The sequence below is a fragment of the Cetorhinus maximus genome, chromosome 5 (genome assembly GCF_964194155.1).
Source record: "Cetorhinus maximus chromosome 5, sCetMax3.hap1.1, whole genome shotgun sequence".
Taxonomy (NCBI): Eukaryota; Metazoa; Chordata; class Chondrichthyes; order Lamniformes; family Cetorhinidae; genus Cetorhinus; species Cetorhinus maximus.
The window spans coordinates 168,678,993-168,694,618 of record NC_135883.1 but is presented as its reverse complement, the minus strand read 5'-3'; the positions used below and the strand labels follow the sequence as shown (position 1 = coordinate 168,694,618).

The following is a 15,626-nucleotide window of genomic DNA, read 5'->3' as shown; positions in this document are numbered from 1 at the left end:
TAATTGGAGTTTGACTACCTACATACATCATGGGCGGAATTCTCCATGCCAGCTGGCAGCAGGCGTGATAGGGGGCATTTGGACAATGTGGCGTGATCGGTTTCACAGCGTGGGAAGGCAGGTCACAATTGTCTGCTCAGCCCACCAATGGTGGGCCGAGTTTCCCACCAACGGTCATCGGGGAGCTCACTATAATACCTCAGCATATCATTAAGACCATCCCGCCAAAATCTTGTACTCCCGCTGGATCGTCCGTCCAGGTTGGCGGGAAAGCACGTGTTTCACAACAGCACACAGGGGACGTGCGCTTGGCGGCCTTTTTTTTATTCATTCACGGGTTGTGGGCTTCATTGGCTAGGCCAGCATTTATTGCCTTAGTTGCCCTTGAGTGGTGAGCTGCCTTCGTGAACGCTGCAGTCCATGTGGTGTAGGTATACCTATGGTGCTGTTAGGAAGGGAGTTCCAGGATTTTGACCCAGTGACAGTGAAGGAATGGCGATCTATTTCCAAGTCAGTATGGTGAGTGACTTGGAGGGGAACTTCCAGGTGGTGGTGTTCCCATCTATCTGCTGCCTTTGTCCTCCTAGGTGGTAGTGGCCACGGCTTTGGAAGGTGCTGTCTAAGGAGCCTTGGTGAATTCCTGCAGTGCATCTTGTAGTGGTACACACTGCTGCTACTGTGCGTTGGTGGTGGAGGGAGTGAATGTTTGTGGATGTGGTGCCAATCAAGCGGACTGCTTTGTCCTGGACGGCATCCAGCTTCTTCAGTGTTGTGGGAGCTGCACTCATCTAGGCAAATACCAGTCCATTACATTCCTGACTTGTGCCTTATAAATGGTGGACAGGCTTTGGGGAATCAGGAGGTGAGTTACTCGTCGCATGATTCCTAGCCTCTGACGTGCTCTTGTAGTCACAGTATTGATATTGCTAGTCCAGTTCAGTTTCTGGTCAATGGTAACCCCCCTGGATGTTGATAGATGTGGATTCAGTGACGGTAAAGCCATTGAACATCAAGGGGCGATGGTTGGGTTCTCTCTTGTTGGAGATGGTCATTGCCTGCCACTTGTGTGACGTGAATGTTACTTGCCATTTGTTAGACCAAGCCTGGATATTGTCCAGGTCTTGTTGCATTTGGACATGGATTGCTTCAGTATCTGAGGAGTCACAAATGGTGCTGAACATTGTGCAATCATCAGCGAACACCTCCACTTCTGACCTTATTATGGAAGGAGGATCATAAGCAGCTGAAGATGGTTGGGCCTAGGACACTAACCTGAGGAACTCCTGCAGTGATGTCCTGGAACTGAGATGGCTGACCTCCAACAACCATAACCATCTTCCCTTGTGCTAGGTATGACTCTAACCAGAGGAGAGTTTTCCCCCTGCTTCCCATTTACTCCAGTTTTGCTAGGGCTCCTTGATGTGACACACTCGGTCAAATATTGCCTTGATGTCAAGGGCCGTAACTATCACCTCGCCGCGGGAGTTCAGCTCTTTTGTCCATGTTTGAACCAAGGCTGTAATGAGGTCAGGAGCTGAGTGGGCCTGGCGGCAGCCAATCAGGGCATCAGTGAGCAGGTTATTGCTAAGCAAATGCCAATTGATGGCACTGTTGATGACCCCTTCCACTACTTTACTGATGATGGAGAGTAGACTGATGGGGCAGTAATTGGCCGGGTTGGATTTGTCCTGCTTCTTGTGTACAGGACATACCTGGGCAATTTTCAACATAGCCGGTTAGATGCCAGTGTTGCAGCTGTACTGGAACAGCTTGGCTAGGGGCACGGCAAGCTCTGTAGTCTTCAGTACTATTGGCAGAATATTGTCTGCTCCCATAGCCTTTGCAGTATCGAGTGCCTTCAGCTGTTTCTTGATATCACATGGAATGAATCGAATTGGCTGAAGACTGGCATCTGTGATGCTGGGGACCTCCAGAGGAGGTCGAGATGGCTCATCCACTCGACACTTCTTGCTGAAGATTGTTGTGAATGCTTCAGCCTTATCTTTTGCACTGGTGTGCTGGGCTCCTCCATCATTGAGGATGGGGATATTTGTGGAGCCTCCTCCTCCAATGAATTGTTTAATTGTCCACCAATGTTCACGACTGGATGTGACAGATCTGCAGAGCTTAGATCTGATCCGTCGGTTGTGGGATCACTTAGCTCTGTCTATCACTTGCTGCTTATGCTATTTTTCATGCAAGTAGTCCTGTGTTGTAGCTTCACAAGTTGACACCTCATTTTTAGCTATGCCTGGTGCTGCTCCTTGCATGCCCTCCTGCATTCTTCATTGAACCAGGGTTGCTCCCCTTGTTCGATGGTAATGGTAGAGTGGGGATAAGCTGGGCCATGAGGTTACAGATTGTGTTCGAATATAGTCCTGCTGCTGTTGATGGCCCACAGCACCTCATAGATGCCCAGTCTTGAGTTGCTAGATCTGTTTGAAATCTATCCTATTTAGCACAGTGGTAGTGCCACATAACACGATGGAGAGTATCCTCAGTGTGAAGGCGGGACTTTGTCTCCATAATGACTGTTCTGTGGTCACTCCTACCGATACTGTCATGCATGGATGCATCTGCGGCAGGCAGGTTTGTGAGGATGAGGTGAAGTATGTTTTTCCTTCTTGTTGGTTCCCTCACCACCTGCCGCAGACCCCGTCTAGCAGTGATGTAATTTAGGGCTCGGCCAGCAGTTGTGCTACTGAGCCACTCTTGGTGATGGACATTGAAGACCCCCACCCATAGTACATTCTGCACCCTTGACACCCTTAGTGCTTCCTCCAAGTGATGTTCAACATGGAACATGGAGGAGCACTGATTCGTGAGCTGTGGGAGGGCGGTACATGGTAATCAGCAGGAGGTTTCCTTGCCCATGTTTGACCTGATGCCATGAGACTTCATGGGGTCCGGATTCAGTGTTGAGGACTCCCAGGGCAACTCCCTCCTGACTGTATACCACTGTGCCGCCACGTCTGCTGGGTCTGTCCTGCCAGTGGGACAAGACATACCCAGGGATGGTGATGGTGGAGTCTGGGACATTATCTGTAAGCTATGATTCCATGAGGATGACTATGTCAGGCTGTTGCTTGACCAGTCTGTGAGAAAGCTCTCCCAATTCTGGCACTAGCCCCTAGATCATAGTCAGGAGGACTTTGCAGGGTCGACAGGGCTGCAATTGCCTTCGTCGTTTCTGGTGCCTAGGTCGTAGCCGGGTGGTCTGTCCAGTTTCATTCCTTTTTTTGTGACTTTCTAACAGTTTGTTACAACTGACTGGCTTGCTGGGCCATTCAGAGGGCATTTAAGAGTCAATCACATTGCTGTGAGTCTAGAGTCACATGCAGGCCAGACCAGGTTAGGACAACAGATTTCCTTCTTTAAAGGACTTTAGTGAACTGGATGGGTTTTTACAACAATCGACAATGGTTTCATAATCATGATTAGAATTTTAATTCCAGATTTTCATTGAATTCAAATTCCACCATTTGTCATGGCACGATTCAAACCTGGGTCCCCAGAGCATTACCCTGGTTCTCTGGATTACTAGACCAGAGACAATACCACTACACCATCACTTTGCGGGAACTGGAGGTATGTGAACAGCATTGTTTTGCTGAGCTCGCCAGGGTCACCTGTTGCTTTGCAGGCTTCAAGGGTGCCGGGGGGCTGGGATGAAGTGCCACCCTGACACGGAGGTGACTGTTGTTTGGGGGGTGTCCGGGGACAACTGCTGCCCAGCCGTGGAGGCGGCAGTTGTTGGGAGCGGGCAACTCCTGCCCTGGCATTGGATCTCATGCACAATTAATCGAGGTGGGGGGCAGGGTAGTCGAGGGAAGTAGCCACGCAGTAGGGACACCTGTATAAACTCACCATTTCTCTGCAACTGATACAGTTCAGATGCAGCCACATTGATACGATTGGGGTTGGGCTCCTAGACTGCCCACCCACGCAAGCAACACAGACACACCAAAGTGCTACCAAGTGCTCCAACATTACCGCTGCACACCACCCCCCCCACCCCGCCCCAGTAACCCCCCCATCCTTTATAATAGACTCTAACATTTTCCCATTGACAATGTTAAGCTAATTGGCCTATAGTCATCTGTTTTTTGTCTCCCTCCCTTTTTGAATAAGGGTGTTACATTGGCAGTTTTCCAATCCTCTCTGACTTTTCCAGAATCTTAGGACCCTTGGAAGATTACTACCAGTGCATCCATTATCTCTGCAGCTATTTCCATTAATATCTGAGGATGCAACCCATCAGATCCAGGGGACTTATCGGCCCTTAGCCCCATTAGCTTCCTTAGTACTTATTCTCCAGTGCTAGTTATTGCATTTATTTCCTCCCCCCGCTTTTGCCCCATGATTATATAGTATTTTTGGTATGTTATTAGTGTCTTCTACTGTGAAGACTGATGCAAAGTATTTATTCAACTCCTCTGCCATTTCCTGGTTCCCCATTATTATTTCCGCAGCCTCATTCTCTAAGGGGCCTATCTTGACTTTGGCCTCTCTCTTCCTTTTTATATATTTAAAGAAGTTCTTACGATCCGTTTCTATATTACTTGCTAGTTTACCCTCAAAGTTTATTTTCTCCCCCTATATTATTTTTTCAGTCTTCTGTTGGTTTTTATAACTTTCCCAGTCCTCTGGCTTACTATTAATCTTTGCCATATTGTATGTTTCTTCTTTCACTTTGATTCTATCCTTAACTTGGTTGGTTAACCATGGTTGGTTTATCCCCTTCCTACAATCATTCTTCCTCACTGGGATATATCTTTGTTGTGAGTCATGAACTATTTTCTTAAACGTCTGCCATTGCTCATCAACCGCCTTTTCTGCTAAGCTCCTTTCCCAGCCCACTCCAGCCAACTCTGCCCTCATTCCACTGTAATTTTTGCCCTTATTTAAGTTTGGCAACTAGCAGGCGTCACAAGTGTGCCACATCCACCACAGTGGGTTGACCTTTCACCAGTCTAAACATATGCATGTTTCTTAAGGATCTCATCTCTCAGTTTCGACCGCACATGGCAACTAGTTCCGTTAGCTATTGTCTCTCAGGAAGATAAGTAGACATTATCTCATCTTGTGGCCTCTCAGGTCCCCAAGCAACCAGTCCCAATTACATTGTTAATGTATATTTAGCAGTCCTTCACCTTACGGACCTCTGGACCCCAGTAGGTTACTTCCCCATTTCCCGTCTCACTTCACTGTACATTATGTCTATTCAGCAAGTTCTGTTTTTTTTTTCCTTCAGGCACTTGTTTTTTTCAAATCTGCATTCAACCCCTTCCAAATGCTTTAAGTCATGTCATGTGTAGTTCACAAACTTTAAGCGGTCACCTACATCCTGGCGGAATGGAGGAGATCATTCATCCTCTTGCGGCACAGCTTGGCTGTCTTCTTCTGAAGGGCATTGGCACTGACCACGGCTGCCACTGCCTCCCAAGCTGGAGTGGTCACATTGCTGCCCAGCCTGCGGCCAGAGCGGGGTTACCAGACATCCCGGTGGGCCTCCACGGCATCCAGCTGTCGCTCGAGGGACCTGTCATTGAAGCAGGGAGGCTGCGGTCTTTTTTCCTTTGCTGGCCATGTCTTCCATGCAGCAGTGGTGAGCTGGAAGCAATGAGTGCTGTTCTTGCGGCTGGACTTTAAACATGGCGCCCAGTGTGATGAGGCAGCAAGGTGATGGCCAGCGGACAAATAAAAGTTCACCCGCCATGGAAACGGCGTGTTTTCCGAGAGTGCATAAATAATGAGGCGGGTTTGGGATGAAACTGCATGAAAACCCGCCATCGTGGTCGGTGGGTAAAACGTCATTTTACCTGCCCGCTACCGCACTTAATGCAAATCTGGGAAAACTCTTTAAAGGGCAAAGTTTCTTTTGCAATGCCTTTTGTTAGCTGACTTTGCATAATTGTCTGTTGTCTATTGGCCATGACTTTTGCTGAGCTTAGCACATAATATCTGATTTGATACTCATCCAAAGCAGAAATCTCACAGTACTGTTTAAACTTATAAGGGTTTAAATCCAGCTTTAACATAACTATTGGATTAATTACTGTTTCTTCAATTGCAACTTAATTGAGGTATACTGTTTGGTCAAGCATCTGTTCCTGGCTTGTTCCTTATTATGTAAAACCCTTAATTAATACATGTGAGTGATTATAAAGTACAGAACACAAAGTGGCTTCTTATCTCAGTATTAGCACAAAATTGTGTTTTGATCTTGTTAGCTTATTAAAATTGATATAACTTGAAATTAATCTAAAAATGGTCGAGTTAAGCTAAAATCTGGTACCCAGGCTTACTTACTTGGTAGCCAATGGATAGAAACCTGATATAATGGATCTGACACATTTATCTTCTCAGTTACACCACCTTATGCCTGTTAATCAGGTATAAACAATTGGAAAATGAACCCTGTTAAGAATCCAGTAACAATGGCTTTGGCTTTTCATCCAGTTTGAAGTTGGCCAGATTAGCCTAAATGATTCTCACATATTGTCACATAAAAAATAACAAGGTGTAGGTAAGCAAACATTCTTGAGAACCCTGTAGGTTGCTATGCCTACAAGATCAAGGATGGAGTGTCAAACATAATTTTTAGTCACTTGGCATTAAATTTGTACATTTTGCAAGCCTACTGTCTGTTAATGCGTGTTATTAATGCAATTCATTTAACATAATAAATATAATAATTTTTCTAAAATCGTTCAAAAGTAATGTAATCAATACTTGATTATATTTACAGATCACAGAAATGGTTGAAGCAACAAAGACCTTTTCTGTATTGAAGACTTCTACAATTGAAGGAATCGAGACCCTCGCAATAAAATATCAGAATATTTATTTGAATCTCAAAAAGAGTAATTATGACATTTTGGACCCTCGGAAGAAAGAGTTCAATTCAGACTATGGTGTATTCATGAAGCAAACCTTCGATTTAGAGGTAACAACAGTTAATGGGTATATTATCTATGGGTAAGGGAAGGGAGAGAGACATGGTAGCACAGTGGTAATGTCACTGGACATGTAATCCAGAGGCCCTGCATAATGCTCTGGATCATGAGTTCATATTGCTCAATGGCAGTTGGGGAAATTGAAATTCTACTAATTAATAAATGTGGAATAAAATGATAGTTTCATTAATAATAAAACTAGGGATTGCCATAAAAACACATCTGGTTCACTTGGGGAGGAACTCTGCTGTCCTCAATAGTCTGGCCTACATGTGGCTCCAATGTGGTTGCCTCTGAAATGACCTAGCCAGCCACCCAATTGAATCAAACTGCTCTAACTGGAGGAAGAGGCTCCAAAAACATTCCCATCCTCAATGATGGTGGAGCCAAGCACATCATTTCAAAAGATAAGGCTGAAGCATTTGCAACCGCTTTCATCCAGAAGTGCAGAGAGCCATCCCTCAGCCTCCTCCTGAGGTCCTCACCGTCATAGATGCCAGTCTTCAGGCAATTCGTGACATTAAGAAACAACTGAATGCATTGAATACAGAAATGTACCTGAACAAAATCCCTTCTGTAGTAATGAGGACTCCTGCTCCAGAATTTGCTGTGCCCTTAGCCAAGCTGCTCCAGTATATTACAACACAGGCATACACTCAACAATGTGGAAAACTGCCCAGATATATCCTGTACTTAAAAAGCAGGACACAGCCAATTACATCCCCGTAAGTCAACTCTTGATCATTGTCAAAGTGACAGAAGATGTCATTGATAGGGTTTTCAAGTGGCACTTAACACAACAATAACATGCTCTCCGATGCTCAGTTTGGCCCCAACCTGAAGAAGTTTGCTGATGATTGCACAGAAGTCAGTATGATTCGCAACTCCTCAGACACTGAAGCAGTCTGTGCCTGCATGCACCAAGACATGGACAGTATTCAGGTTTAGGCTGATAAATAGTAAGTAAAGTTCGTACCACGCAAGTGCCAGGCAATGACCATCTTCAAAAAAAGAGAACCTAACCATCTCCTCTTGACATTCAACAGCAATATCATTGATGAATCCCATTTCCACCAATATCCTGGCATTACTTTTGACCAGAAATTTCACCAGAATGTTGCTACAGGGCAAGTTAGAGGTTGAGAATTCTGTGGCAAGTTACTGGCCTCCTGACTCCCCAAAGCCTGCCTTTGATTTATAAGGCCCAAGTCGAAAGTGTAATGGAAGACTCTCCACTTGCCTCCATCAACTTCAAATACACTGAAGAAGGTTGACATTAGCCAAGACAAAGCAGACCTCTTGATCGGTACCCCATTCAACATTTTAAGCATTCATTCCCTCCACTACTGATGCTCAGTTGCAGCACTGTGTACCATGGAAACATCACCGTCTGGCTCAAAAAATCAGCTCAACATCACTTTCTCAGGGGTAATTAGGGATAGGCAATAAATGCTGGCATTTCTCCTGAAGCTCACATCCCAAGGATAAATAAGAACAGTTCATTTTAGTTTGTTAAACTTCATCCATCCTCCTTGCTTTATTTATAGCTTTCCTGCCATTTTCCCCTTTCTTTCCTTAAGAAAGATGTTGAGGTGAGAACATTTGCAGATTTCTTCACCAATAATGATGAATTTATGATCACATTTAAACCCAACCATGCAACCAGAGTAACAGTCATCATGGCAACCATAAATGGAGTATTGCTTGCAGGAAGTTGAGCCATTGGGGCAGGCACAAGAAGAACAACATGTTGCATTTATAGAGCACCTTTAACATAGTAAAATGTTCACAGGAGCAGCAAGAGACAAAATTTGATACCGAGCCATGGAAGGAGATGTGAAGACAGGTGACCAAAAGCTTGATTCATGAGGGAGGTATTCACAAGCATCTTGAAAAGAGAGGTGGGAATACTTAGAGATGGAATTCCAGAGCTTAAATTTTAGATATCTGAAGACTTGGCTAGGATGGAGGGCTAAATGGAGTGGAGGATGGGTAAAAGGCCAGAGTTGGAAGGATGCAGAGTACTCAAAGGACTGTAGAGTTGAAAGTAGTTATAGGGATAGTGTGCGCGAAGCTCAGATGGACTTGGACATGAGAATAATTTTGAATTTAAGGAGTTGATGGACCGAGAGTCAATGTAGGTCAGCGAGCACCTTGGGTGGCGGGTGAGCTCAAGTTTACGGAGGGTAAAAGATGGGAGATCAGCCAAAAGACAATTGAAAAATTTGAATGTGAAGGGAACAAACGCATTGATAAAAATTTTCATCAGCAGCTGGCCAGGGCACAGTGGGCCATATTTCAGAGGTGTGAGTCACATATGACGCCAAGGTTGTGAGAAGCCAGGTTTAGCCTCTGACAGCTGCTGAGGGGGAGGAATAGAATCAGTAGCAAAAGAAACACAACTGTGGTGGAGGACAGAAAGGATGGCTTTTGTCTTCCCATTAATTAATTGAAGGACATAGTGCCTTCCCTGAGCTTGATCTTGGACCAGCTGGTTGACAATGCAGAGGCAATGGAAGGGACAAGAACGATACTTTGAAGACAGCATATATGTGGAGCCTGACATCATTCTTTGGATGCAAGTATGCAGATGAGAAATAGCAAAAGGTCAAGAGTAGATATTTGCAGAGCTCCAGAGGGAACAGGGTGTGGATAGGAAGAGAAGCCATTGCAGGACAATCGCTGGCTATTCCTGGATAGGGAAGAATGAAACCAGGTAAGGTCAGTCCATCTCAGATGGAGAATGGAGGAGAGGCATTGGAGTTAATTTGTGTGGTCACCCATATCAAAGGTTGCAGACAGTTTGAGATATATGAGGGGAGGTAATCCATGACAGGCATAGTCACAGTCAGAGTATCACTTACAATGGTAATTAGTGGGGGAGGGAGGAAAGCTTCACATGATGGGAAATTTAGAAAGTTAAAGGATATTGAGCGATTTGGTTGAGGTTCCATCAAAGAATGAAATACACCCTGGGCACAGTCCATCGTCCCCTGAGACAGGAGGATGCCATAGGTTGATGATAGCAAGAGTGTGATAGTAAGAGACAGAACATACGAGCATGAGTGTGCACCAGCAAAAAGGGTGAAAGACAAAATTAAAGGCTCACATGCTTGAACACATGTAACAAGATAGATAAATGTACGTACAAATGGAACTAAACGGCTATACAGAGAGCTGGTTTCAAAGTGACCAAGACTGGGAATTTAATATTCAAAAGTACATGACATTTCAGAAGGATAGGAAGAAAGGAAAGAGAGGTGGTTTCGCTCTTTGAAGAAGGGATGAGATCACTACAGTTGTGAGAAATGACCTTGGCTTGTAAGATAAAGATGTAGGATCAGTTGGGTAAAGATAAGAAATAACTAGGGAAAAAAGTCACTGGTGGCAATAATCTATAGACCCCCTGACATCACCTACACTGTGGGCTTGTGGGAAAGATTCTGTGGTCTTTATTCTTCATATAGATTAGACAAATCAAATTGGCAAAGGTAGCCTTAAGGACAAGTTCATAGAGTCTATTCAGAACAATTTCTTGGAACAATATGTTGTGGAACCAACCAGGGAAATTACTATTTTAGATCTGGTAGTTGTAAGGATAGGATTTTTTAATGATCTCATAATAAAGGATCCTCTAATGAATAGTGATCATCCCACTAACATGCCCCTCCGCCTTCAGAGATCTATGGACACGCACACCAAGGTCCCTTTGTTCCTCAGAACTTCTTAGTGTCATGCTGCTCATTGAATACTTCGTTGTTAAATTACTCCTTCCAAAGTGTATCACCTCACACTTTTCAGGGTTAAATTCCATCTGCCACTTATCTGCCCATTTGACCATCCCGTCTATATTTTCCTATAGCCCAAGACACTCAACCTTACCGTTAACCACCCAGCCAATCTTTGTGTCATCCGCAAATTGACTAATCCTACACCCCACATAGTCATCTATGTTGTTTATATAAATGACAAATAATAGGGGACCCAGCACAGATCCCTGTGGTACGCCACTGGACACTGGCTTCCAGTCACTAAAGCAGCCTTCTGTCATCAACCTCTGTCTCTCACAACTAAGCCAATTTTGAATCCAGCTTATCAAATTACCCTGTATCCCATGTGCATTTGCCTTCTTTATAAATATCCCATGTGGGACCTTGTCAACAGCTTTGCTGAAATCCATATAAGCTACATCAACTGTACTACCCTCATCTACACACCTGTCACCTCCTCAAAAAATTCAATCAAATTTGTTAGGCATGACCTCCCTCTGACAAAGCCATGTTGACTCTCCCTGATCAAACCTTGTCTCTCTAAGTGGAGATAGATTCTCTCCTTCAGAATTTTCTCCAATAGTTTCCCTACCACTGATGTGAGACTCACAGGTCTGTAGTTCCCTGGCTTATCTCTACAACCCTTCTTAAATAGCGGAACCACATTAGCTGTTCTTCAGTACTCTGGCACCTCCACCATGGCCAGAGAGGAATTATAAATTTGGATCAAAGCCCCTGCGATCTCCTCCCTTACCTCCCTCAGCAGTCTGGGACACAAATCATCTGGACCTGGAGATTTGTCCACTTTTGAGCCTGCCAACACCTCCAATACCTTGTCACTCCCGATATCAATTTGCTCAAGAACCTCACAGTCTCTCTCCCCGAGCTCGATACATTCATCCTGATTATCTTGGGTGAAGGCGGATGTGAAGTATTCGTTCAACACTCTAATGATGTCCTCTGGCTCCACCCATAGATTGCCCCCTTGGTCCCTAATGGGCCCTACTCTTTCCCTGGTTATCCTCTTCCCATTGATATACTTATAGAATACCTTGGGATTTTCCCTACTTTTACTAGCCAGAGCTTTCTCATATCCCCTCTTTGCTCTCCGAAGCTTTCTTAAGCTCCACCCTGCACTTTCTGTACTCGACTAATGCCTCCATTGATTTGCTCCACATGTACCTGCTAAAAGCCTCTCTTTTCCTTCTCATTGTACCCTGAGTATCTTTGGTCATCCATGGTTCTCTGGGCTTGTTACTCCTTCCTATCACACTAGGGGGAACATGTTGAGCCTGTACTCTCCTCATTTCCTTTTTGAACGCCCCCCCCACTGCTCTTCTGTAGATTTCCCCACAAGCAGCTGTTCCCAGTCTACCTTGGCCAGATCCTGCCTTATTTTACTAAAATCCGCTCTCCCCCAATTCAAAACATTTTTTTGCAACTTGTCTATTTCTTTGTCCATAACAAGCTTAAATTGTACCACATTGTGGTCGCTATCACTAAAATACTCCCCCACCGTCACCTCAGCCACCTGTCCGGCTTCGTTCCCCAGAATGAGGCCCAGCACTGTGCTGTCCCTTGTTTGACCCTCGACATATTGACCTAAAAAGTTCTCCTGTACACATTTCAAGAAATCCCCTCCATCCCAGCCCTGAACACTATGTCTATCCCAATTAATGTTGGGAAAGTTGAAATCACCTAGTATAATTACCCTATTGTTATTGTTTTTACACACCTCTGCAAATTGTGCACATATTTGCTCCTCAATTTCCTGCTGACTATCAGGGGGTCTATAATAAACACCTAACAATGTGGCTGCCCCTTTTTTATTCCTAAGCTCTACCCACAAAGCTTCATTCGATGCCCCCTCCAAGATATCATCTCTCCTTTCTGCAGTAACTGACTCCTTAACTGATAATGCAATGCCTCCTCCTCTTTTACCCCCTCTCCTGTCTCGCCTGAAGATTCTATATCCTGGAATGTTGAGCTGCCATTCCTGCCTCTCCCTCAACCACATCTCAGTGATGGCTACTATATCACAATTGCAACTGTCAATCCCCACCCTTAACTCATCCGTTTTACCAGTAATACTCCTGGCATTGAAGTAGAGGCCATCCAGCCTTGCCCTACTCCCTTGAAACTTAATGCACCTGTATTCCCTCTGACTTGATTGTTTTACTGTATTATGATGTGTCCCTATTCTGCTAACATTCTGTGTCCCCTCCCCCTGCCGAATTAGTTTAAACTCCTCCCAACAGCACTAGCAAACCCAGCTGCAAGGATGTTAGTCCCTCTCTGGTTCAGATGGAGACCGTCCCGCTTGTACAGGTACCACCTTCCCCAGAAACGATCCCAGAGATCCAGGAATTTAAAACCCCACCTCCTGCACCAACTCTTAAGCCACGTATTCATCTGCACTATTCTCCTATTTCTGTGCTCGCTAGCATGTGGCACTGGGAGTATTCCAGAGATTACAACCCGAGAGGTCCTGTTTTTCAGTCTACTGCCTAACTCTCTGAATTCTTGATGCAAGATCTCATCCCTCTTTCTACTTATGTCATTGGTACCAACATGTACCATGACCTCTGCTTTATCACCCTCCCACTTCAGGATGCCCTGCAGGCGTTCAGTGACATCCCGGACCCTGGCACCAGGGAGGCAACACGCCATCCTGGAGTCACGTTGACACAGTAGCGCCTATCTGTTCCCCTGACTTTAGAATCCCCTATTACTATTGCTCTTCCTCTCTTCCTCCCCTCCAGGAGCCTGGTGGCCAATGTATTACAATTAGCTCCCCCGCTGACTGATGGCGAGAAATGCGACCTGCCGTTGGCGGGCTGAGCCAGGCTCTTGTTAGCTAACCAATCTTCTATCCATGCCAATGTGTTACCCCCCACACCATGAGATTTTATTTTCTGCGATAACCTTTGATGTGACACTTTATCAAATGCCTTGTGGAAATCTAAATACAGCACATCCACCAGTTCCCCTTTATCCACAGCACATGACTGCATCAAAGAGCTCCAATAAATTGGTTAAGCATGATTTCCCTTTTACAAAACCATGTTGACTCTGCCTAATTGCCTTGAATTTTTCTAAGTGCCCTGCTATAACATCTTCAATAATAGCTTTTAACATTCACCCTGTGACAGATGTTAGGCAGAGTAAGGGAGAAAGTCATTAAATCTAAATCCGGGTTACTGTGCATGTATGTGAATGCACGGAGTATAGTAAATAGGATTGGGGAGTTACAAGCACAGATTGTCATGTTGAAATTTGATGTTGTGGCAATAACAGAGACCTGGCTCAAGGGAGGGCAAGACTGGGTGTTCAGAAATGATAGGAAAAGGATAAAGGGAGGAGGGGTGGCAGTAGTGGTTAAGGAGAGCATTGCAGTGCTAGAGAAAGAGGATGTTCCAGACGATTCAAGGACAGAATCAATTTGACTAAAGCTAAGGAACAAAAAGGAACAATTACATTGCTCGGTGTAGTCTATAGACCACCAGCTAGTGGGAAAGATGTAGAGGAACAAATCTGCAAGGAGATTACAGAGGGCAGAATTTTCCGAGCCCACTGGCAGCAGGTGTGATAGGTGGCGTGCGCAAAAAATATGGCACGACCTGCTTCACGATGGCTTGAGGGCAGGCCATGATTGTCCGCTCAGCCCGCCAACAGCAGGCCGCATTTCTGGTCATCGGTCGGCGGAGAGCTAATTGTAACACATTAGCATATAATTAAAAGGCCATGCTGCCAGGCTCTTGGAACCCCACCATATTGTTCGCCCACGTCGGCATGCTTTCCCGCTGACGTGTTTCACAACAGCACGCAGGCAACGTGCACTTGGTGGCCTTCACTTCAGAGGAACTGGGGTGAGTGAGCAGCAGCATTCTCCACAGCTTGCCCATTGTTCACAGGCCTCAGGGGCGCCTGGGGCGGGGGCAACTGATACCTGACCCTGGAGACAACTGCTGAGGGAGGGACATCTGGGGGCTAGTGCTAGCCTGCCTCGGAGGTGACTGTTGAGGTTGGGGGGTGCTGGTGTCTGGGGAAAGTGCTGGCCAGCCTCGGAGTTGACTATTTTGGGGGGGTTAAGTGCTGCTCTGGCGCTGCATCCCACGCACAGGCAATCGAGGTAGGACAGGGTAAGTGAAGGGATTAGCCACACATTAGGGAGAACTTTATAAACTGACCATGCCTCTGCAGCTAAGACAGATAAGGTGTAGCCACAGTGATATGATTGGGGTCAGGCTCCTAGCCTGCCTGCCCATGCAAGTAACACAGAGGCATCAAAGGGCCACCAAGCGCTCCACACCTTACCCCTCCCTCAACAATAGTGAACAGTATGTACAAGTGATCAACATTTGTGCCCAGGCTGTGCAACTACTTTTACCTAACTTTCCAAACCCTGCTGCTACGTCTTGGTGCTCCCCAGATATCCACAGCAGAGGTGGAGGCAGCTTGCTGTCTGTGGTACCCTGTCTGTGATGACTTTGGCTGGTGCCCTCTGGAGGGCCAAGACTATAAGGGCCCCGGCTTGCTCTAGGGGTCCTGCTGTGTGGCAGTGGCACCCTCCTCAGCCTGTGAAGCTGGATCTGCGGAGGTCACAGGAAGATAGGATTCGGATAGACTGGCCACTCCCAGAGTCACCTGGGTGGATGCACCTTGGAGCGTGAACCTGCTAATCCTCCTCCCTGTGGATGCCTGAAGGCCCCTGGCTGACTTTCTGAGCGGAAGGGTTAGCTGGAGTGAGATCAAGCTGCCCAGCACCCCTCCCGCGTACACACTGTTGGAGGCCAACTATGGCATCAGCTATGGAGTTAAGCCCGTGCAGCAGTGCAGGATTAACATCCTGGACCAAGGTCTCCATGACAGCCACCATCCTACTAGTGTTGACCTC

At 45.9% G+C, this 15,626-nt stretch overlaps 1 protein-coding gene across 1 annotated transcript in view; it reads left to right on the top strand.

Moving 5' to 3' along the window:
* LOC144681151 (dynein axonemal heavy chain 8-like) overlaps positions 1 to 15,626 on the top strand; it is a 1,659,468-nt gene that overhangs the window by 202,869 nt on the left and 1,440,973 nt on the right. Inside the window, exon 10 of the mRNA XM_078542878.1 lies at positions 6,752 to 6,949. Coding sequence (XP_078399004.1) covers positions 6,752 to 6,949 — 198 coding nt within the window. The remainder of the gene's footprint in view (positions 1 to 6,751; positions 6,950 to 15,626) is intronic.